The following is a 23,599-nucleotide window of genomic DNA, read 5'->3' as shown; positions in this document are numbered from 1 at the left end:
TCACTTTCTTTCCCTCCGCATCCTCAAGCTGCCTTCTTTGGCCTTATTTCCCTGATCATCCTCCCCAATACCCTCCCATCACCACTGATTAAGCTAAATATTTTGCTTCTTTGCTTCTCTGAGTTCCCGCTTCGCACCTGTACCTAAATCCTCCACTACCTACTGATCAGATTTTTTCCAGTTCCCCACAATAGCCTTCCCAAACCGTCACCACTTTCTTCCCGTCTCTTACTCCCCACTCTTATTCCTTTCCTCCCTCACCAGCAACTGACCTCGTCTCCTACTTCACAGGGGAACTTCCACAAGATCCTGCTGTCTGCAGCTCAGTAAAGGCCCCATCCTTTCCAAGTCTTGGCTATTGTGTATAATGCTGCATAAACATAGGGGTGCAGGTATCTTTATGCCTTTGCGTTTTCAAGGTCTTTGGATAAATACCGAGCAGTGGAATAGCTGGATCATATGGTATTAATTTTCTGAGGATACGCCATACTGCTTTCCACAGTGGCTGCACCAGTTTGCACTCCCACCAGCAGTGTATGAGAGTTCCCTTCTCTCCACATCCTCTCCACCGTTTGTTGTTTCCTGTCTTGTTAATTATAGCCATTCTGACTGGAGTGAGGTGATACCTCATGGTAGTTTTGATTTGCATTCCCTTAATAGCTAATGATGTTGAGCATCTTTTCATATGCCTGTTGGCCATCTGTATATCTTCTTTGGAGAAGTCTCTGTTCAGATCTTTTGCTCATTTTTTAATTGGGTTATTGGTTTTTTTGTTGTTGAGATGTATGAGTTTTTTGTATATTTTGGATATTAACCCCTTATCTGATATATGGTTTGCAAATATCTTCTCCCAATTGTCAGGTTGTCTTTTCGTTTTGTTGATGGTTTCCTTTGCTGTGCAGAAGCTTTTTAGTTTGATGTAGTCCCATAGCCCCATCCTTTCTTCCTTCCTTCCTCTTGGTCTTAGGAAGTGGTGTTTCTCCTGTCCAGAGCAAATCCCTTCACCTCTGCCTGGATCTCATCTCCCCCCTCCGTCTCTGGGATCTTGTCTCACCAGGCATCTCTCTTTCTCTTCTGCATCCTTTAAGGTATTTTTATCTACTGGCCCCTTCCCTTTTTCCCTCCTAAAAAATACTTCCACGTCTCCCTCAGGAAATTGTCTGACTTCTCTCTCCTGCATCTTAAAGAAACTCCTTCAAATTTACTGCTGTTTGGTTTCTGCCTCCACTGCACCACTGAAAGTACACTCTCTGATGTCCCCAAAGACTTCTAACTGCAAAATCCAATGGACGCTTCAGTCTTTATCTTACTGGAGCCCCCAGCTGCATCTAACATCACTGCTTACTCTATCCTTCTTGAAACCCCCTCTCTCCTTGGCTTCCTTGAAGCCCCTCTCTCCTTCTGATGCCAGAGCTGGAGCCTAAATGTAGGTGTAGTGGAGGCAGATGGCTGGATCCAGACTTTCTCGTGCCTGGTACTCTTGTTCGCCCCCAATAGGTGCTGACTCTAAGGTTCCTGGGCTGGGCCCTGTCTGCCCCATACAGAGCCAGGTCAGATTCCAGCGGCTTCCCCTTTTATTGCTCATCTGGGCCAGGCTCACAGAGGCCTGCGCCAGGTGTTGACCGTATTTGTCCCTGGAGGAGGGAAGAGTAGAGGTGAAAGCGTCAGGTACAGGGGTCAGATGTAGGGCCAGGCCTGAGGCTGTGTGGGCCAGGGAGCCCAGGGGGAGTAGGGTGGGAGCTGGGATGGCCAGAGGGCTCCTGCTTCTGTAGGGTCTCATAGTTAGAGTTGCTGATGATGGCTTCTTGGAGGGCAGGCATCTCTGCAAAAGGTACTTAGTCTCCTCCTGGGGGCGGAAACCAGTGCAGGTGTGGGATGTGGGCGGTGAGGGAATGAGGTAGTCCAGGAGGGGCTGGTTGAGGGAGGGAGTGCCTTCTTGCCTGGCCTTCTGACTACAGACCCTGGAGTGGCCCCCTGTCCCAGGCTACCCCTCACAGTGAGGCTTCCTTCCTCGTCGCCGGGTCCCCTCAGTCTCAAAGAAAGTCTCATGTTCCTCCCAGCGCCGGTCACAGGCCGCGCAGAGGAAATTAGACTCGAAGCAGTTGCAGCAACAGCCTAGGGCAAGGGGGCAGCCAAGAAAAGTATAGAGAATTTGGGCTCACCCATGGGCTGACTATATTCTCATCTCTTGCTCACCAACCACAAACCCATCCCTCCTCCCAGCTCCCCCATCCTTGCCCCCAAACTATTTGAATCCTATCCCCACCCCTGCCCACCCCTGTACTCCCCTTGCTCTGGAAGGTACCTTTGACCCTGCAGGGATGGGACCCGATAGCTGAGTGGTCTTCGTGGCTGTGTTTACAGCGACATTGGGCTCTCCAGGCCTTGGGGTCAAAGGTGGCCCGTCTTTTGAGCCAGAACTCACCCACCTCCTCCGGGCGTGATGGAATAAAGCAGAACATGAGGCAGCGGCACTGACCCACATTGCAGGGCACGGATATGTCTATGGGAATGCGGATGGTTGGTAGGATTACGCCAGGACCTGATAGGGTCTGGCCTTCCCATGCCAGCCCTTCCCACATATACCCCCCCCTCCCCCCCCCCCCGCCTTTCTCTCATCCATCCTGACACATGACAGAGTGCAGTTATCCCTCCCCACCCACCCGGGCTGGTCAGTTCCCTACCTGAGACTATCTGGTGCTCTCTCAACAAGTGTCCACAAAAGCACTTGGACTCCTCCCCAATCCGGAAACAATCCCATAGATAGTGGGGGCAGCGCCAGCCAATGTAGAGGCCTGGGTGTGGAGGGATGGTGTAGTTAGGAAAAGTGAGAAGGAAAAATAGCCTAAGCTCTCCCAGGTGTTCTCACCTATCTCCTTGGGGTGGGGGTGCGGGGCTCACCTCTCCCCCCAGGTGTATTCCTCTCCACCCACAAGTCCTCATCCCTACCCCTTTAGATTCTGTTCCTCAAGGTTTTCTCATTGTCCCATGAGTGTTTTCAGTCCCCTTCCCGCCCTAGGATCCACTCCGTCTCTGTCCGCCTGTCAGAGATGACTGAAGACAGTCTCCAATTTCTGAACAGGAAGATTAGTAATGAAATTTTGTGTGGAGATGAGCATGAATCTCACTGAGTTTTCTGTGACTGTGGGGATTCTCATCTCCTCCCCACAGACAAAACTCAACTTTGTTTCCTTGAAGTGTCTGAGGTGAGGGAAAGGGAAGATGATTGGCCAGGTGTAGAGTAGATGGTGGGGATTGGCTCCTAAGGAGCAAGGTTGTTGAAGAGACCTGAAGAGGAGGAGGAGGCTGGGCAGCGCTCGGGCCAGGAGCAGCCCTTCTCCAGGTTGACACCAGACTTCTCTTCTGTGTTCCCGGTGTGATTGAACTAATGCCCTCTATGAACTTGAGAAGGGCTGCCCTTGGCTCTCCAAGGCTCAGGAGAAAGGAGTAGGTGTAAATGTGGGAGGAGAACCAGAGAGCACTTCCCACTCAGATTTTCTCATCCTCCATGAGAGCTGAGAGTACCCCTACTTCTAGCCAAGAGTCCTGTATGAGTCCCTATGGAGTGGGACCTTCAGCTGTAGGACTCTTATTCCCATTTAAAGGCTGCAGTGAAGCGTCACCTCCACCAAAAAGTTGTCCCTGACTTCTCCTGTCTGTCTAGGGGCCCCTCCTCTTTCCTTCCATGGCACTGTGTGCTATTCTTATCACAGTACAATGCATTATAATGGACTGATAACTTGTATTCCTGCCTTTTCATTTATATCTCTAGTCCCAGCACAGGGCCTGGCACAAAATAGGTGCCCAGAGAACACAGACTGCTTGACTGAATAAGCGAATGAGCAAATTCCTTCAGGAAGGAAAAGAGACCCACTATTCCAGGCATAACCCTGAAGTTCCATAAGGAGGATGAGAAAGAGTTAAGGGTCCTCTGTTCTTTGACTCTGGCCAAGGCCACAATCCACAATTCTGTGCCTACTTGTCAGACTAAGTTTTCTTGTCTTACCCATGGTCCCTCAGGGTCTAAACCCTGTCCAGATGTGGCTTTTGGCTTTGCAGTTTCCGTCTTGATACTGGCAGCCTGTAGTGCCTTCCCCATTACACCAGGGAGGCTTGGTTGAAAGTGCAGGGTAGGCAGAGTCACAATGGGGTGGGTGGGGGCCAGGATTCCACTAAAGGAATTCTGAACTCTGTCCAGAGTAGCAGGATACACTAGATGATCAGGTGAGGTGTGGAGGTGAATGAGGGTCCGTGCCCATAGATCAAGGCCCAGCCTGAGAACCTGGGAGAGTCCAGTCCACGCAATGATGTGGGAGTCAGTGCCCAGCTTTCAGATGAAGATGACTGGACTTTGTACAGGGAGACTGGCAACTACACCTCAGACTCTAGTACAGGTGTCAGGGCCCTTAAAGTGGGACACTTGACATCTGGCTGTATTCCAGAGTCGGGCCCTCCACTCTCTTCCCTGATTCCAAATCGTCTTCCTGTTATGAGTGGACAATGACTGGCAGGGGGAGGAGACATTATCTGGGACGCCATTTTGACCCTGTGCAACACAGTCCATTCCACGTTCACATAATCACATTTGCATGATAACATCTCTTTATGCTTAGACTGTCACCATACAACATACAGCTGTCTTTACATGATGTCTTTAGCCCAGACCTCTCTCCTGAGCCTCAGACGCATATAGCCAGCTGTCTACTAGACTCTTTCACCAGCATGTTCCATGAGCACTTCAGATGTGTTATATCCAATCATTCCAAACCTGGCCCTCATCCTTTGTCCTCTGTTCAAGCATCTACTCTGTTTTAGGCATTTAGTTAAGGGCATCATCATCCAATCAGTTACTTAAGCCAAAAACCTAGATGTCATTCCAGGCATGTCCCTCTCTCTTATCCTACACATCCAATGATGAAAAGCTCAGTTTACCTTCTTAGCATTACTTGAATCTGTCTACTTCTCTCCGCCTTCATCCGCCCACTTCTCATGTGGATTATTACCAGTGCCCCATAGTGTCGTCTTCCTGTCTCCAGTCTACCCTACTGCCAGAGTGATCTTTCAAAAACACAAAACTGTTCATGTCATTTAAAATCTCCTAGTGACTCTCTGTTGCCCTCAGGATATAATCCCAACTTTTGAGCTTGGCAGCGAAATGCCTGAGCGATTCTGCCCTGCCAGAGCTGAACCAGGCTGCTCTGCCCACGCTCTGCAGCAGGCATACTGCGTTGCTCACCATTCCCTCCCGGTGCCTGGCCCTGTCCTGTCTCACCTCACCACTTTTTACCTGGCCGCTCTTCTTCCTTAGCTTACAGATTTCAGCTGGGAAGCCATCCCTTCCAAGGCTTGTTCCTCGAGCCCCCACGACTGGATGCCCCTTCTCTCTACTCATGCAGCACCCTGGGCTGACCTCAACCATAGCAATCATTAGAATGGATTAGAGTTGTCCTTTCACTTCTTGATGTCTCTCATAGAGTGCAAATTATTTGAGGGATTTTGTCTTTGACACCCCACCAGCACGCACTGCCATCTCAACAGCTAGCTCAGTGCCTGGCACATACTTGGTGCTCAATAAATGTTGAACAATGAAAGAAAAGTTCACATTGGATATTTCTCTACACAGCACATATACTGACTCTCCAGCGACTCAAGGTCCCCAATATTAGAAGGGAACCCCAAATATCTTTGTTCAGGCTTGAATGACACAAATTTCTGTATAGAAATGCCTGTTTAAACAGGAAAATGAAGAAGTTCAGTCTGAAGAATTGCAGTGGCCTTGAAGAGTGGGGAGCAGACAGGAAGTTCTCAGAAGGAGAATGAGGGGACTGAACAGACACTGCATTTGCAAGAAGAACCAGAGCGCCAGGAGATATTAAAATAAGCCAACAAAGCTGTCTCCATGCCTGGACTGAGACTGAGAAGCAAATGAGATCGCTGGGACTTTCTTGGCCGGAGGGGAGGGGGCGGGTCCCTGCATGGGAATGAGGAAAGCAAATTCCGTGGAGGAGGGATAGGACATAGAATTACCTGGTTGTCTTTAGACCAAGCTAGTTTCTACATAACTCCACTCCCATCATAAGGGGAAAGAAAGTAAGAAAGACCAAAATAAACACAGAGACATCTACTGAATTCGGTCTAGAAACCCGAGAATCCTCACAGCAGGTCAGAGTGGCCCTCTTACTGAAGGTCGTCTCTATAGATATAAAGTTCAGTGACACAGGTACACGTGCTCACACACAGGAGGGCGTGTTTTCACACAGGACATCTGCACACCCTTTATATATAGACACAGATAAGCACAGCATGCCACTAACAGGACTGTCAAGGGTACTAATTCCAGGCTAAGACTGGGAATCAACAGGGCTAGAAGATACGACTCTCCTCTTTGGTGAGGAGACTCAGCTTTTGAGTATCCAGGTGATCATGGGTCCCGCAGCAGGGGTGACAGGCTTTTTTTTCCTCTCTCTCTCTTTCTTTTTTCTCCTTGAGGAAGATCAGGCCTGAGCTAACTACTGCCAATCCTCCTATTTTTGCTGAGGAAGACTGGCCCTGAGCTAACATCCGTGCCCATCTTCCTCTGCGGAACGTGCAAACTTAACCACTGCACCACCGGGCTGGCCCCGGGGGACGGCCTTTTAATGGAGTTCCACGGAGGGGACCAAGGCCTTGTGCCATGTCAGAGCAACAAGTTTCCTGAAGACTGTCCAGGGTCCTGGGCCATCTCTGCCTTAGGGTCTGTTGGTGCAGGCTATCTGAGCCCCAGATCTGGGGCTGGCCTGTGGCCCTTCCGTTTTTAACAATTTTTGTTCAGTCACCTGTCCCTACCTTTGCTTTATATGAATATCCCCAATTTCTGTTTGCATCCATGCCATCCACCTTGGCCCACCTGCCTGCTCTCCTCGAGATTCTAGGCAGGTGTCATTGCCATTTCCACAAGGGGCAGCTATCCATTGAATGGGTAGGTTTCCAGATTCTGTTGGATTGGAGGATGACCATGGGCCTGTCGCAGGCCTCTGAAAGGCTACCTGGGCTCACCTATCTGCCTGGCGTTAAGGGCTGCATTCTTCTCCCACTGGAAAAGATGATTCACCTGAGCACCAAACTTCTCTCTTTGCATTGCTTTAGCCACTTCCACCAACTCTGCCTTAGCAGGGACCACTGGGTGGACTGTGTAACCTAGGAAGGGAGGGCTGAATAACCCAGGGGAAGTGAGGAGGCCTAAAACTAAGAGAAGGGGCAAGGTCAAAGAGTAACCCAAATCCCCTCCTCCTGGGGCAGGTGAGAGACAGTGATAAGAATGTGGAAAAGGGCAGGAACAATTACGGCTAACTCCTTTCTTCCCCTTCTTCTTGCCCAGTAGGTGTGCAGGCTGAGCTGTGTGAGGGGTGCTGGCAGTGGCATCCACCCCTTCCTTATCCTCTCCTTGCTCTTCCCTCTTTTCTGCTATGTCCCGGTGGACCTGGGCAGAAGGGCCTGAAAGGGAGTCCTTTTGAAGGATCTCAGATTCAGAGGTCTGGATGGACTTCTTTGTCCATGAGACCTCACTGGAGGAAGTCTCAGAGAAGAGGTCTTCATTCAGAGCATCAGAGGAAGACACAGGGACATGGTCTACTGATGAGGTATGAAAAGTAAGCTCTTTCTCTGGGACCGTAGAGATGTGAGTCTCCAATGGGGTCTCAGGGATAAGGGTCTCCAAGGAGATCTCAGAGACAGAGTGGTTTAAAGAGTTCTCAGAGATGGCAGGCTCCAAAGGGGTTTCATGGATAGGGGGCCCCTGTGAGTCCTTGGCAGGGGGGTTCTCTGAAGAGGGGTGCTCCTCTGCATCCATGGTGGTATGAGGCTCTTCTGTGACCTCGTCTGCTTCCATCTAGTGGTAGAATAGGGTAAGAGTTTTCATTAGGTGGGGATTGGAGGGTCTGCAAGTCAGGGTTCACAGGGAGTTATGGAATTAGGATAGGGTTCTCAGTGCACCTGAGATATAAGGGGAAGCAGGATGAGCTCTGGGTCAGGATATGGTGCCAGGAGGTTCACCCATGTGCCCAAACCCCACATGGCACGTTGCTCTGGGTTGTGAAGGAGCTGAAGCAGTCAGAATCCCATCAGTAGATGGTAGCAGAGGACCATGACCCAGGAGGGAAGCTGAACATAGCAACTTGGCCAGTCCAAGAGCAGGGTCCTAGGCATACCTTAGGACCATGGGGGTAAGGCTGTGGAGGTCTAGAGACTGGAGTACCAAGCCAAAATGGGGGTTTGCTCCCAAGAGTGCAGGAGTATGCCACATGCCTTAGGCAGGGCCCCGACTATAGTCTAGTTTTGTCTAAGGACCACATACATCCTCCCTTGATGTCATTCATGTTCAAGGCTTCGACTGCTTCCAGCTACATGCTGATGACTCCTAAGCCCATATTTCCAGCTCAGACCTCTTTAAATCCTTGTACTTCACACTCATACCCAACTGCTTGCTGGATATCACTAAATGGATGTCCCACAGGGCATGAAAACTGAACTCTGGGAATTCTCCTAGTCTTCTCCTTTCCCCTCAGCCCTCGTCTTCAAATAGGTACCAAGGACTGCATTTCCTATCTTCTAAATATCCCCCAAATCCATTCTCTGCTCTCCTTTCCCTCCATTTTTGTTCAAGTTCTCATCATTTTCCTACCTGGATTATGTAATAACTTTGCCCATCTGCCACCTTCCCCAGCATGTTAATCCACTCACCCATTCTTTCATTGATTTATGTAACTTACACTTTTAAAAAGAGCCTAATCTTCCACTTTTACTCAGGCACTGTGCTAAGCACTGGACTCAGTTGAAAGAATCTGGGAAGGAGACAGGTTAACCAAAATGACAATAAAAAAGAGTTGGTGTTGTGCTGGGGTGAGCCCAGGATGCTGTGGGGAGCAAGGTGTGCCTAATTTATTGTGGACGGATGTCCAAAAGAAATCAGTTCTCCTTAGTGACCCAATTGAGATCTTTTTAGCATGCAAACTTAACAGTTTAAAACTTGCTTAAAAACACTCAGTGACTCAGCCTAAGGATTAAGTCCACACTTCTTGGCTCTGACATTCAAGGCCTGTCATCATTTGCAACACTGCCTAAGGATTCCAGCCTTAACCCTCCCTGCTCCCTACTTTCCCCCCATGCTCCAGAGATACTAAATACATCACTTAAGCGCATCAGAATCTTTCCAAAGGGAAGCTTGGGACAGGAAGCAGGGGGAGAGGTAGGATGATGGGGAGGAAAATGATCAGACGTTCAGAAAGAGGAAAAAGGGACCTGAGGGTGAAGCACCAGAGGATGGGAGAGGAAGGGGAAGAAGGGGAGGAGGGAACCGGGCGGAGAAACGTCGGGGGGGGGGGGGGGGGGGTGGAGTTTGAAAAGTAGAGAATGGGAGGGGATCCGACTTAGGTGGGAAGGGACAGAAGGTGTTAGGAGGGGAGTGGGATGAGGGTTTGGAGGAGGGACCTTGGAGAAACGACGTACCTCTAGGCTTTGGCTTGATTGTTACAAGTCCTTAAGTCAGGTTAGCCCTGAGGGAGGGAAGGCTCCCGGGTGACGTTGAGCCCCAGCTGCCGGCGCTGTGTGGTCAGCGGCCTTGCCTGCAGGTCTACGACTTGGGAAGGGGACCTGGACATCTGCAGAAATTCGCAAAGGAGCTCTGGCCAGATCTGGGGAAGGTTGGGAGGAGGAGGGACAAGGGGGTCCGGGGACGATGAGGGAGGAGCTTGACTGAGGCCTCTAGAACTTGGGCCGGGAGAGGAGGGATCTGTCACCGGGGCAACCGGAACGCCCAGTAGTCTCAGTGCTAACAGCAGTCTGGTCATCTGCCGGGTGGGTGAGGTCTCCTGAGGGGGCTGCATCAGACTCAGACAGGACGAACCTAGAAGGTTCACTTCTTGTAAGGGGGTTTGCAGGATCTCTGTGACAGTCTCGGGGACATCTGTGGGGACGCCCGTGGTGTCTGGGTTTGTGTGAGTCTCTGTAGGGTTTCTGTGAGATGTCGGTGGGGCGGTAGGTGGGGGCCGTGAGGATCTGACCCGGCGTCGGGGCTCCGCGGTTGGGGTGAGAAAGGCAGGGGCTCGGGTAGCTGGGCAGGGGCGGAGTCTGTCCTCGGAGCCCAGCAGGACCAAGTTTAAGGCCAATAGAATAGGGCAGGAGGCGGGCTTTCCTGAGAGGGACCAATCGAACTGGTCGAGGGGCGGAGCGTCAACGTCGTCAGGCCCAGACCGCCGCCGCGGGGCCTGGTTATCGCCGGTCCAGCACAGCCCGGAGTCGCCCAGGCCTGAACTCCTACCCAGGTCCCCAGACCGGCCCCAGCGGCCCGACCCGGCCCCGGGCCCGCGAGAGAGCGGAGGCCACCCCGCAGGGGTGGGGAGCGGAGCCGCGGGTCAGCTCTGCGAGCGCCCGCGCTGGCCTGTCCGGCCCCGCCCCCGCCCCGGGCCATGGCCCAGCCCTTGTCCCGGCGCCTCGTCCTATCCCAATCCAGACCTTGGCCCCCGGCCCCGCCCTTGCCCCGCTTCCCAAATGGGTCCCGGCCCAGGCCTGGGTCCCAGCGAATGCCCAGATCCGGGTCCCAACCCAGGCTCCCCCTCCAGTCCCAGTCCCTGGCCTGGCCCCCATCCCCGCCTCTGGCCTTGTTCCACCTCCTGTCACAAATCCCAGCGCAACCCGTATCTCAAACCCATTCCCAGTGTTTGCTTAAGTCCCGGGCCCAACCCCTGCCCTTGCTCCAGTCCTCATCACGGCCCCTTCTTCCATCCCATTCGCTTCCCTTGTTTAAGCCCCAGTGTCCAGCCCAGTCCAACCCATTATTTGAGCCTTTGCCCTCATCTCTGTGTTTACCCAAGTCTCTCCCACTACCCACCCCTCTCTCTCATACCCTGCCCCTCTCCCAGCCTCGAGTCAGGTCTGGGCTCCAGCTGCCGCCAGCCCTGTTGCTGCTCATGCTCTTCTCTGTCCTTGGCCCAGGGGCTGGTGAGTGCAGAAGCAGGAAAGACTGAGGCAGGGATGGGGTTCTGGAAGGGAGGGGCGGGTTAGAGGGATTCAGGAGAGGTGGGACCTGGGCAACTAGATCACTGGGAAGAAGTGGGGAGCAATAGGGAGAAGGTCTGACACAAGTGAGAGGAGTTGGGAGGGTCAGAAGAGAAGTAACTGTGGGCTTGAGGCTCAGCAGGCGGCCAGTAGTCCCTAGGACAGAGACTCCAAGCTTTTCTTTCCTAGTGACCATCCTGATCACACTTTGACTCTTGCTTTTCCAAGGACGTCTTGCTCCTGCTTGTGAAGTTTGATGGGGGAGACATAGTCCCACACTAGAGAGCATCTGGTCCAGTGTGGGAAGATCTAGGTGATACCTTTGAGATATTGGGCATGCATTAAAGCAGGGTGAAGAATGCAGTTTTGAAAATAACATCTAGCAGACGGACATGGGTTAGTCATCATTATAATGAGTTTTTTTCTTGTAGTGAATCTTGTTCCAAAGAAGCTTTATTTGCCCGGGAAAAATTCCTGACACTTTTAGAGCAGCATTAAAACTCAGAGGCCTTTTTACAGATGGGGAAATTGAGGCTCAGTAGGGAAGCAATTTGCCCAATGTCATACAACTTGTAAATGGCAGTTTCCTAGTTCCTATCCCATACTAGTGGGGTTTTTTTGCTGCAATATATGCCTAACAGGGAAACAGACCCAAGTGGGGAAAGGCTCAAAGCACAACCTGGCCTCTCCCCTATCTGCCCACAAGGGGCTTCATCCACAAACTGTTCTTCCTATGCCAGTTGTCAGCCTAAGGCCACCATCCAGTGCAGAAGTGGTTCGGATAGGGGAGGGAGAAGTCCAACTTCTTAATGGGTGGAGTGTGGGGGGAGGAGAGGGTCCTGGCTGTAGGAGATGTGCCATAAAGATGTCCCCATCCTAAGGAGATGACTGTGGTCTTCATGGCCCCAACCCCTAGCCACCTCTGGTCGGTGGCACTCAGAGAGGGTGGAGATGTGCCTGAGGGATCTTTGGCAATAACAACGAATAGAGCAGCTGGGGTTGGGGGCTGGGTCTCAGTGAGCTCAGGGCCTGATTCAGTGTACAAGCTTGAGGAGACCAATGCATACTAAAGGTCACCAGTCCTGCAGAGCTGTCCAAGCTCTGTGTGTGTGCTCACTGGTACCTGGGCACTTATGTGTCTGTGTGTGTACCTGAGGGATCTGTGGGAATGCTGGGCATGTGCAGTGTGTACATGCTTGTGTGTTGGTGAGTGTCAGCACATGTGTGTTGTGTGGGGTGCATGTGAGCCTCTGGGTCCTTTGAGTGCCTGTGTTATTGTGTGAAGGGAAGGATTCATGTTGTGGCCCGCATATGTTCCTCTTCAGCTCTTCCTGCTCCTCCTGTAGACAGATCACTCAAGTGTCACCTTCCAAGTGGATAGTTCCTTGGTTGGAGGCAGTGTGGAGTGCCTCCCACTATATATATATATATATGAGTAATCCGTGTTCCCCCAGCTTGACTCCTTAAAGGAAGGAGCCATGGAGGGGCTTAGTGTGGATCTCTGCTGCTGGCAAACTGGGTACTCAGCAGAGGTAGTAGCCAGGTCAGTTTTTCAGTTTGGGTGAGGGGGAGTCCATGCTGTTAAGCCCAATTCATAGCTTCCATCCCTGCCATCATGGCATCTTTGTTCAAGAGCCCATTGAGCAAGCATGAGCTGGCTAGGGGACGAGGGTTACTGACAGCCACAGAGCTGTAGAATGCTGAAAGATGTGGTTTAAAACATGACTGTCCAGAAGCAGGTTCAGGTGCTTTGGGGAGAATTGTAATGTAGTTGGAAAAGAGCACTGAATAGGCCCGACTGCAGGCAGGGCTGCCCTTAGTGCTGTTAATTGTCACCGCCTTGGCAACTGTGGCCTGGCCTGCAGGGGTGCTCTATGACCTAGTGGTGGTGATAGGTTTTGCCCAAGGAGAGGCTGGCAGTGTCACAGGACCATCGTAGCACAGTCAGTCTGAGTAAATGTGTATTGTTGGTTTCAATCTCATTTCAGGGATGGAAGGTAATTCCTGTGTCTCTTGTCCTACCCCAATCCTTGGGTCATTTCCTTGGGCTCAGCTCACTGCAGGTGCATAACCCAGGCATGCCTTGCCATTCCAGGAAATGACCTTTCATTCTACCTAGTACCATCACTTGCAGGGCCAGCCTCAGCCTCTGTGTGTGTGTGTGTGTGTCTTTCAGGTGATGGTGGAGAATCACCTTGCTTCATCTGGAAGTACTGGGGCATCTAGGATAGATTCATCTGAGCTTGGGGTCTTACTCCTGCTTCCTCTGGGACTCAGGTCTGCAGGCCCTGGTAAAACCCAAAATCAAAGCTTGGAGAGAATGGGGCTGTGGATGCTTTCTCAAGCATCTGCCCTTGGAACTTCTAGCTTCCTCACACCACATCCAGCTGCTGAACACGCCCTTTTCCCACCAACCTATTCTGTGACCTCTGTAGCCCCTGGCCACTTTGGTGGGGGAGGGGTCTTAACTAGTTCCCCATAGCATATTCCTTTGAATCACAGGGCTCTTCGTGCTAGTCTGTAGCCGTTGTTTCCCAAAGGTTGTTAGCTGCTTTTCATCACGAGGTCTCTGAGGGTCTGCACTGGAGGCCTGGCCAACATTCCTTCCTAACAGCAGCAATGTCCCATCCAATGGCCCATCCTTGGTACCAGCTTTGGGGAGGAGATGCCCTCCTCTAACCCCAGCAGAGGGTGCTCCAGAGCTCTGATTCCTTGTAATAATAGTATCCAGGCTACTCAGCTCTTGGCTTTCTGCCTCCCGGTTGTCACGGCCAGGGCTCCTAGGAAACCTGTCTTCCCCATCAGTTGGTTTGTTTCCCTTCATCTTTCTTGGATACATTGCCACTGCTCTCTGAATGCTGCTCTGGGAGCCTCTCTGGATCCTGGGCAGTTGCTCACCTTGCAAGGTGGCAGGTCTTCCTTGCTGACAGTTGAGGCCAAGCATGTGGCCTGAACTGGGCGTAGGCCTTGGTTGTAACCATGGCATTTGAAGATGAGCACAGGCCAATCTAGGGCCGGTGGCATCTACCTATTTAGGGCAGCTCTCTGCAGGGTCACTCTTGAGGCTGCTGCAGTTTGGTGGGGCCAAGCTTAGCCTGTGTTCCCTCCTTCAGCAGCCTCCTTTTCCCAGATGCCTCTTTCTCTGTTGTTTCAAATACCTCAGTTTTGAAGTTATATCTCCCATTTCCAGAGAGGGAGGTTGACAGACTAGGGAAGCCTTGTGGGTATTTCCTACTTGGCTGAAAACGCCCCTCCAGGGTGCACCACCACCGCCCCCCACCCCCCATCCCACCCCGTCCTGAAGTTGCTTGAGTTCCAAACCTTATCACCTGTCCTGGGGGCATCCTTCTGGGCTTCTCTGGGCTGGTCTTAAGTCTCCAGAGCAGTCGGATTCTCCAGAACTTTGCCTGCCATTTGGGACTCTCTTCTCTTCAGCTGGTTCCCATGGGTTTGGCTGGCTAGCTGCTGATACCAGACTTCCTGCTCACTTTGGCTCTGCTCCTAATAACCAGAATTAGGTATTTGGCATTTTGGCATTTCAGTTAGTGACCCCCCCACCCTCACCCTCACCTGCTCTGAATATGAATATTCCCAAGTGGTTTGAGATTCCACCTGGTCACCAATTGACTGCCTCACTAGGCCTCCCTCTGGGGAAATGCCTTCTGGTTGCTCATTTTGAATCCTCGAGGGCCTGATGACTTGGCTTTCTTCCTCTCCTGGGGGCTCTCGTGGTGGCCTTGCCTTTGCCACCCAGCAGGCCCCTTGCAGCCTGACCACACTTTCCCCTTCCCCGTCCTGCCCCGAGCCAGTATACAGACAGCTCTTGTGAAGCTTCTGAGGGTTTTCACTGCTCCTGACCAAGGGGAACAGAAAGGGGAAGAAAATAAACAGGGAGGTTCCACAGATCCATGCTGACTCCTGAGCCCCACAGTGGAGTTCCAGCCTGCTCAGTGGCCTGAGAGCCCACACCAACACACACACACACACACACACACACACACACACACACACGTACTCATGGCCTCCACACCTCTGTTTTATTAGGCTTGGTAAGAGGAAAACAATGGCTTCTAAGTGAGGGACAGGCATGTAAAGCGTCCTGGTTTTGGGTTTAAACAGATCTAGATTTGAATCCTTAGTTTGGTCAAGGTGTGAGCCTCTGTTTCCTTATCTGTAACAATAGGTCATTTCCCCAAGGTCATTGTAAGCATTAAAGCAGATGGTGGCTAGGACAGCAGGAGACCCAGTTCCTGGCTCAGAGGAGAGCACTGGTCAAGTTGGTGCTACTGGTGAGAAGCCTGGCATGCCTGCTGCGTAATGGAAATGCCCTCTGTCCCGCCCTGCTCCCCAGGAGGCCTCTTCCTGACCGACTACTCCACCTGCTCACCCCGCAAGCTGAGTCCCTTCCGTTCCTTTGCCAGCGCTGAGCTCTTCCACTTCCACGTTCCTGAGGATACGTTCCTGGCTGTTTGGAACCTCATCATCTTCAAGGAGCAGGGGGGGACCTTTGGGGACCACTGCCCAGACCAAAGTGTGACTGTGTGAGTGTCTGACTCTTGACCCCTACTTCCAACCTAGACCACTTTCCACACTAAAGTGTGACTTTCAGTATCTAAACTGACCTTCTGACTCTGACCCCTGACCCTTGTCCAGATTGAAGTATGACTGAGTGAGGGCCAAGACCTCTGTCTCCTGACTACTTCCTGACTACTGTTTGACTGTGTGAGTGCCTGAGCTGACCTTTTACCCCATATGTCCTGACCCTAACCTGGAACTACTTTGTTGTGTGTGTCAGTGTAGGAAATCTTGTTTTACTGGTGATGAGTAACAGTTCTCCTTTCTTTTCCCCATTTCCCATCTCCTACCCTGTTGCCTGCTTTCCGCCTCTCCTTGTTCTGGTTCCCCAGGTATTTCCGGTCTGGTGCACCCCCTGTCATCAATCCTCTGCACACACACTTCCCAGGGGACACGGCTGTGCCTGGGGTTTTCTCACTGACTCTCAGCTGGACGCTGCCCAACCGCACCTCGGGCATCTTTAACGTCAGCAGCCCCTTACCTGGGGACTGGTTCTTGGCTGCCCACCTTCCCCAGGCCCACGGCCACATCTCTGTCAAGGTGGGTTGATGCTGCCCAGGGAAGGAGAGGCCAGAGCTGCTTCTCCATCTCTGCTTAATTCCCCCCACAGGCTACCTGGCACACCAGCCTTGTGCCAGGGTGGGCAACAGCATGAGGGGGGCTTGGGTGGGGCATAGCTGGAGGCCAGCAGGTCGCCTGGTGGGCTGGAGGCCGTGATCTAAAGGAGGTAATTTGGGAGCCTTAGGAGGACATGTGGGTCCAGGTAAGTTGAAGGGCAAGTCCAGGGTCTGGAATCAGTAAGAGACCCCAGCACGGTGGCTTAGTGTCCCTTCCTATTGGAAGGTGCACTGGTTAATCAAGGTGATCAGAAGCCAGCCAGGGACTGGTCAAATGCTGCTGCACAAACCCAGGACTAGCCTTCTTCTACGTCTTGATTGGTGATAGCCCTGCAGACTCTCAGAGGCTGCAGCCCAGTCGCTAGTCAACGTGGGGGAATACATTCCTCTTCTATTGTAATTTTGGCTCCCTACACCCTATGGAAGACCATCCGAGAACACCACTCTGTGGGCAGGGAAGCCCTTTCCTGTTCAAAGGAGGCTTGGGGCAGTTGGTCCATCCTGACCGTTGCCTCCCTTTCCTCCAAATATCAGCACTGATTTCATACAGCAGAGATTGTTAAGGTCTGAAGGGTGGGTTCAAAGGTCAGGGTGCTTCTCCACTCTGGCTTGGTGTGGAAGGATATGCCTCAGAGTTTTCCTGCCGCTCCCAGGTGTTGGGTGGGCCAGACTTCTTCCTTGTAGTGAGAGGATCTGTAGGTTTCCTACTCCTGTCCATTGGCAGGAAGGGAGGGGTAATGAGCTGCCCATTGTCAGAGTGGGATGGCCATGTTTATGGGGCCGGTGGGAAGGGTGAAGGACTGAGCTTGAGCAGAGAGAGGATTTAAAGAACAGAATGCCAAAGAACATGAAAGCTAGCGGGGTTTAGCCACTGAAGATTGAGAGAGGCACAAATTCCCAGTCAGGTGAAGATTTCACTTGGATGTATCTCTCCAGGCTGAGTTTCTTGAGGACAGGGGCTCTGTGACTGTGTCAGACTCACCTCTCTTCTTCCTGCTGTAGCCCAGCGTTCAGAGAAGGATGCTTTTGAGTGAGCCGAGAATCGCACAGGGACAAGGGCACTGACACTGCTGTTGTCAGAGCTGGGAACTGGGGCTGAGGTATTGTCTCAAGGCCTCAGTGATAGGCCTGTTTTACGGAGAGTGATGTACAAGAGAACTTCCTATCAAGGCCTGGCAGTCCTCTGGAGGAGAGCATGTTGGGAGCTTGCCTGGAAATGGCTCTGGGTTCTAGGTAGGTCTTGACTTCCATCAGAACTACGAGTTATTCTATTTGGAGGAATGTCTGAGGTGTTTGGCCAAATCCCAAAGAGTTCGTTCCTGATCCTAACTCTGATCCTTGACTCTCTTCGTGAGAACTGACAGGGAAAATCCTTCTGAAGCCCTGCTCTAGTTATCTAAAACGCTTTCTGGGTAAGCAGGAGGAACCTGGGGCCTAGGCCTGGGCTGGGATCATGGAAGCCAAAGCCTGGTTAGGAGAGATCAGAACCAGGCTTGACATTACCTATTTGCATCTAGATATAGCAAGTGGGGCCTGGGGGACTGGGTATTGCAAACTGAAACCCTACCCAGCAGAGCTCCTGGGGTGTGGCGAGACTAGATGGAAGAGGGCCCAGTTGCACCCCGCCCATGAATGGCAGCAGACCTGGACACCATGAGAGATGTGCTCTTTAGTCAGGCCTAACCTAGAGGCGGGGGGTGGGTGGGAAAGGATCATCTCTGTGGTCCCTCTAAGAATTTGATTACCTTTTGGAATCTTATATGGGCCTCGAAGGATTCTTAAACTCTCTAGTTAATTCCCCGTCTCAAGCCTATAGGTGGATTGTCCAGAGCATTCCTTCAGGGCTCTTATGTTCTCAACTTGCTTTCTTACACCATGGTCCCGGCTTCCTATGAGGCTTGGCCAACACGGTTATGTGGGTTAAGGGATATCCTTGGGTGGAGACTGAAAGAGTCCCGCGATAAGAAGGCAGTGCTGTTTCTAGGGCCCTCCTCAGCTTTGGGAGTGAGTTCAGACCTCCCTCTAGACCTTAGTCCTTGAGCACCTGCTTTGTCCCCGGCCTTGGGTTGGGTGCTAGGGACACAGATAAATATGATGTATATTAATGAGATACAGGAGATGTTTTAAGAAGACAAAGGAGAGAAGGCTAACTCAGCTCGGTAGTGTGGTAGAGGTGGTTTTAGGAAACTGGTAGGAAGTGAGCCCTGATGTTGAGAAGGCAAGGAAAGGCATTCCAGGTGGTGGGAGTAGCATGGGCTAAAGCTTAGAAGGGAGAACTGAGATGGTTCAGTGTGGGGCGGTTGGTGGGGTGGGTGAGGGAGCTGGAGGATTGGGCAGAGGCCAGATCATGAAGGGCCTAGAACTTTATCCTGAGAGGGGTAGCCTTAAGAGATTGTAAAGGGAAAGTGCCTTATCTGGTCCACGCCACTCTCCTGAGCTCTGGCCCACACTTCTGCTGCCCCCTGTGTCTGTGGTGGTCTCTGCTGTCTTCCTAGCCCCCAGCACAGAGCCTGGGTACATGGCACATTTTTGTTATGTCTCTGCCATCTTCTCAAACTCATATTGTCCAGAACTCATCTCACTTCGCCATCTTTCCTTTTTCCCCTTCTTCCTGTCAACCTCTCTGGCATGACCCATGCCCTCCATCTCCTTGCTTTTCCTGTGTTTATCCTGTGGTACCTGCTGCCAGTCTGCCTTGAGAGGCTGGCCTTTGGATTGTGGGTGACATCTGGCACCCAAATGGCTAATTATGGGAAAGTTCTCCAAGTGTCTGGGGCACAGTTCTCCTCGAATGTTTCCTCTTCCTAGCTCCAAGATTTGAAAGTAAATGAAAGCAGGTAAAATAATGAGAACAACATAAGGAAAGCAAAGAAGCAGATTTACAGAAGAAAGGATTCAGTTGAATCCACCAACTAGGACCAAGAGTGGCTCAATATCTCAATTGAGGAGGTTAAAATCTGCTCACAGTGCTCCTCTGCTCTTCCTCTTCCTCCTAAATTATTTTATTTGTGTTTCAAATAGGTAATATATGCACCTGGTATAACATTCAAAAGGTACAAAAGGCAGACAGTGAAAACTAAGTCTTCCTCTTCCCTTTCTCTCCTTCTGGTCCCCACTTCCCCCCTCCGGAGTTAACTAGTAACTAGCTGTTAACTAGTTCCTTATATTACTTTTTCCTTTTGAAACACTTTCTCCTCTTGGCCTTTGTGACTTCACGGAACTGTCCTGGTTTTCCTCCTGCCCACCGCCCATGCCTTGTCTGTCTCCTTTCCTGGCTTCTCCTCTGTTTGATCTATACATGTTGTGGTGTCCCAGTACTCGGTCCTGGGACAACTTTTTTATTTCCCCATTCCCTTGCTAGGTGTCTCCAGCACAATAGTTTTATTTTTTAATTTTTATTTATTTTTAAAAATTTTTATTATTTTTTTCTAGCAGTAACATTGGATTATAACATTATATAACTTTCAGGTTTACATCATAATGTATTTCGAATTCTGTGTATATTACATCACCTTCACCACCCAAAGACTGATTACAACCCATCACCACACACATGTGCCTCATCACCCCTTTTGCCTTCCTCCCTCCCCCCTCCTCTCTGGTAACCGTCAATCCAATCTCTGTCTCTATCTGTTTGTTTGTTATTGTTTTTATCTTCTACTTATGAGTGAGATCATATGGTATTTGACTTTCTCCCTCTGACTTATTTCACTTAGCATAATACCCTCAAGGTCCATCCATGTTGTCACAAATGGCCGGATTTCATCGTTCCTTATGGCTGAATAGTATTCTATTGTGCATATATACCACATCTTGATCTATTTGTCCCTTGATGGGCACCTAGGTTGCTTCCAAGTCTTGGTTATTGTGAATAGTGCTGCGATGAACATAGGGGTGCATGTATCTTTATGCATTTGTGTTTTCAAGTTCTTTGGATAAATACCCAGCAGTGGGATAGCTGGATCATATGGTAGATCTATTCTTAATTTTCTGAGGAAACTCCATACTATTTTCCATAGTGGCTGTACCAGTTTGCACTCCCACCAGCAGGGTACGAGGGTTCCTTTCTCCCCACATCCTCTCCAACACTTGTTGTTTCCTGTCTTGTTAATTATAGCATTCTGACTGGAGTGAGGTGATATCTCATTGTAGTTTTGATTTGTATTTCCCTGATAGTTAATGATGTTGAACATGTTTTCATGTACCTCTTGGCCATCCGTGTATCTTCTATGGAGAAATCTGTGTTCAGATCTTTTGCCCATTTTTTAAATGCTTGTTGTTTTTTTTGTTGTTGAGACGTATGAGTTCTTTGTATATTTTGGATATTAACCCCTTATCCGATATATGATTTGCGAATATCTTCTTCCAGTTCTTAGGTTGTCTTTTCATTTTGTTGATGATTTCCTTTGCTGTGCAGAAGCTTTTTAGTTTTCTGTAGTCCCATTTGTTTATTTTTTCTTTTGTTTCCCTTGCCCAGTCAGACATGGTACTGGAAAATATGCTGCTAAGACTGATGTCAAAGAGCGTGCTGCCTATGTTTTCTTCTAGAAGTTTCATGGTTTCAGGTCTTACATTCTAGTCTTTAATCCATTTTGAGTTGAGTTTTGTGCTTGGTGTAAGATAATGGTTTACTGTCATTCTTTTGCATGTGGCTGTCCAGTTTTCCCAACACCATTTATTAAAGAGACTCTCCTTTCTCCATTGTATGCTCTTGGCTCCCTTGTCGAAAATTAGCTGTCCATAGATGTGTGGGTTTATTTCTGGGCTCTCGATTCTGTTCCATTGATCTGTGTGTCTATTTTAGCACAATAGTCTTAAATACTACCTATAAGTTAGTGTCCTCAAGTGTATTCAGCAAGTCCTAGTTTCTTTGAGTTTCAGACTTTATATTTTTATATATACAGATATATATGTATATGTGTAACTGCTTACTTGACATCTCCGATTGAATGTCTAAGAAATGTCTCAAACTTAGCATGTACAAATCACAACAAAGCTCAAAGTAAAAGTCTCTTCGATTCTCATTTCACTTCTCCCAGTCCAAGCCTCTTCTTTCTCTAGTCTTCTTCTCAGTAAATGGCACTGCCATTCACCAGTTACTCAAGCCCCATATTTAGGAGTCACACTTGATTCTTCTTTTTCCCTACAGTCAATCCGTAAAGTAAAGATCTTGTTGACTCTGCTTCTAAAGCATCTCCTTCTCTCTGTTTCCGCTCGTTGTACGCTTTCCTCAGCCTTCTCCTGGGCCAGCACAGCAACCTCCTGGGTCCTCTCTCTCGGCCCCACACGTGCCCTTGCAGGCTGTGCAGCACTCCTTTATTTCAGGCTGTTTGGTGCTGACTGACTGTGGGCCAGGGCATGTGCAGGGTGCTGGGATATTCCCATGGAGAAGGCCAAGTGTCTTTGGGCATCTGTAGTCTGCAAGCCCCAGCCAGAGCCTGGCACTGGCCACCTGCTCAGGCCTTTTTTTTTTTTCTAAAGATTGGCACCGGAGCTAACATCTGTTGCCAATTTTTTTTTCTTCTTCTTCTCCCAAAGCCCCCCAGCACACAGTTGTATATTCTAGTTGTGAGTGACTCTGGTTGTGCTATGTGGGATGCCACCTCAGCATGGCCTGATGAACGGTGCCATGTCCCCGCCCAGGATCTGAACTGGCGAAACCCTGGGCCGCCAAAGCAGAGCACGCGAACTTAACCACTTGGTCCGGGGCTGGCCCCAGCTCAGGGTGTTCTAAAGAGACCCAGCCCACACATACTAGGACAGTCTAGGAATCAATCTAAGACCTTCCACTGCAGCTTCCTCCAGACTGTTGCCCACTGCACTTGTCAGTTTTGGCCCTCCCGGTTTCTTGTTTCCTTGCCTTGGCCCTGCTCCTTCCATGATTGCTGATGTTGACTCAGTCTGGATTCTCTCACCTGACTTCTGCCTTGGCAGCTCTTGAGGACCTGACTTCTTGTGCCCTTTCTCTGGCCCCATCCAGGGTGAAGATTGCTGCATCTCTGCATCTTCCCTGGTCTCCACTGACTGAATGCTCCCCTCCACAATAAGGGAGGGGCATTGGATGTGTACATTATACAGTTTAAGGAGGAAGCACATCTTAACCATTGAGGTCTTGTCTACTGATCCTTCAGTTAAGCCAATAGCAAGCAAAATGTGGAGCAAAGTGTTTCTTCCCCTAGGACTATCCATCAAGGAAATGGGCCACCTCCTGAGCATGAGCCCTAACCCTTTGGGCTCATTTACCATGAGATTATTGTGGTGGTGATTCCTGCTGTAGGAAGTGGGGTTGATGACATGACTGGTCCTTAGATTTTGACATCAAAGATGAGGGACATCTGCTTTGGATATCGGAGATGGAAGTCTTTGAGCAATTAGGTGGGTTTAGGAGCTCTCTGAAGGGACCCTCTTTTTGACACCCATTCTTTAACTCAACAGCTATTTTTTAGTACCTAGTATTCTAGGCATTGGGGATGCAATGATGCAAATGGCACCGAAAAATTCCAGGCAGAGGGTAATGAGATCTTCGTCCTGACATCCATCAAGGCCTCCTTCCAGCCTTGTGGAGCTTTGCTGGAAGTCAGGGCCGGGGCTGCCTTGTTCTGTGGCAGGGAACTCAGTGGGATGTCAGAGCCTGGAACTTTTGTCCTAGAACAAGGTTGAGAGGTATGTCTTGGTCAGGATAATCACATACGTGAACAGGGGCCTCTAGTTTATTGGGCCAGCAAAGGTCGTTTGTGCAGTTCAGAGAAGCCCAGTCAGGGGCTGCTGCCTCCCCTGAATTGCTAGGATTGGAGGGTTTAGATGGCTGCAAATGCAGCAGAGGAAGAACTGGAACAAATAGGATTGTGCTCACTGAAGAGTGATGGGGCTGTGTGCACCTGGGGGTGGGGTGGATTGAGTAGACAAGGGTTAGGGATCTTACCCAGAGGAGCAGCTCAGGGAGATGTGGCTGCTCTCCTCCAGTAAGAGAAGAAACCCAGCCTAAGGCAGAGGAGCAGATGCATCTGTGGGTGCTCTGAGGGCAGACCAGGGGTGGGGGAGCGAGGCAGAAGAGCGGCTTTGGCTTCACAAAGATCAGAGCTGCCCCCAGCTGGGTTGATTCATTTGTTCAGCAAACATTCATCTCTGAGGTGTGCACTCTGGTAGGCTCTGTGTCTGGGGGAACAAAACGAAGATAAGACAGAATTCCTGTTCTCAAGTTGCTTATAGTCTGAAGGTTGCCTGGGAGGTAAAGAGTGGCCTTTAAAGCAGAGGCTGGACAAACACCTGGGAGGGGCAGGGTAGGGCATAAAGGAAATTAAAGATTCAGGTTGGTGTGTTAGAGGGTCTAGGTTGGAGGCCGTAAGGAGCTTTCCAACCCCAGTTGAAAAGAAAGC

At 50.5% G+C, this 23,599-nt stretch overlaps 2 protein-coding genes across 13 annotated transcripts in view; one reads left to right on the top strand and one right to left on the bottom strand.

Annotated features, from left to right (window-relative positions):
• Positions 1-1,447: 1,447 nt before the first annotated feature.
• Positions 1,448-9,621, bottom strand: FAM221B (family with sequence similarity 221 member B). 3 transcript variants are annotated; one of them, XM_014866035.3, is made up of 6 exons: positions 9,484-9,621; positions 7,036-7,867; positions 2,685-2,795; positions 2,306-2,503; positions 1,996-2,115; positions 1,448-1,634 (listed from the first exon to the last, which is right to left on the bottom strand). In XM_014866035.3, the coding sequence occupies exons 2-6, from the start codon at positions 7,865-7,867 to the stop codon at positions 1,597-1,599; spliced, it is 1,299 nt and encodes a 432-aa protein (XP_014721521.2). In that variant the 5' UTR covers positions 9,484-9,621; the 3' UTR covers positions 1,448-1,596. The 3 variants fall into 3 exon arrangements, with proteins under 3 accessions (XP_014721521.2, XP_070375308.1, XP_070375307.1); XM_070519207.1 differs by having other exon boundaries at positions 7,324-7,867; XM_070519206.1 differs by lacking the exon at positions 1,448-1,634 and adding an exon at positions 1,709-1,846.
• Positions 9,622-10,034: 413 nt separating this feature from the next.
• Positions 10,035-23,599, top strand: part of TMEM8B (transmembrane protein 8B) — a 28,070-nt gene continuing 14,505 nt past the window's right edge. The window contains exons 1-4 of one of the 10 annotated variants that reach the window (XM_070519198.1): positions 10,035-10,387; positions 10,896-10,974; positions 15,453-15,572; positions 15,939-16,146. Coding sequence is in view for 6 of the 10 variants with exons in the window: in XM_014866033.3 (XP_014721519.3) it covers positions 10,443-10,974; positions 15,383-15,572; positions 15,939-16,146 (930 nt within the window). In the remaining 4 variants the exon portion in view is untranslated. Of the gene's footprint in view, positions 10,975-15,382; positions 15,573-15,938; positions 16,147-17,225; positions 17,457-23,599 lie in introns of those variants that run through there. The other 9 variants (XM_014866032.3, XM_070519196.1, XM_070519197.1 and 6 more) reach the window with 9 other exon arrangements.

This window comes from Equus asinus, chromosome 10 (genome assembly GCF_041296235.1).
Source record: "Equus asinus isolate D_3611 breed Donkey chromosome 10, EquAss-T2T_v2, whole genome shotgun sequence".
In the NCBI taxonomy this organism is placed as follows: Eukaryota; Metazoa; Chordata; class Mammalia; order Perissodactyla; family Equidae; genus Equus; species Equus asinus.
The sequence above is the reverse complement of the archived record's forward strand: the minus strand, read 5'-3'. Positions and strand labels throughout refer to the sequence as shown.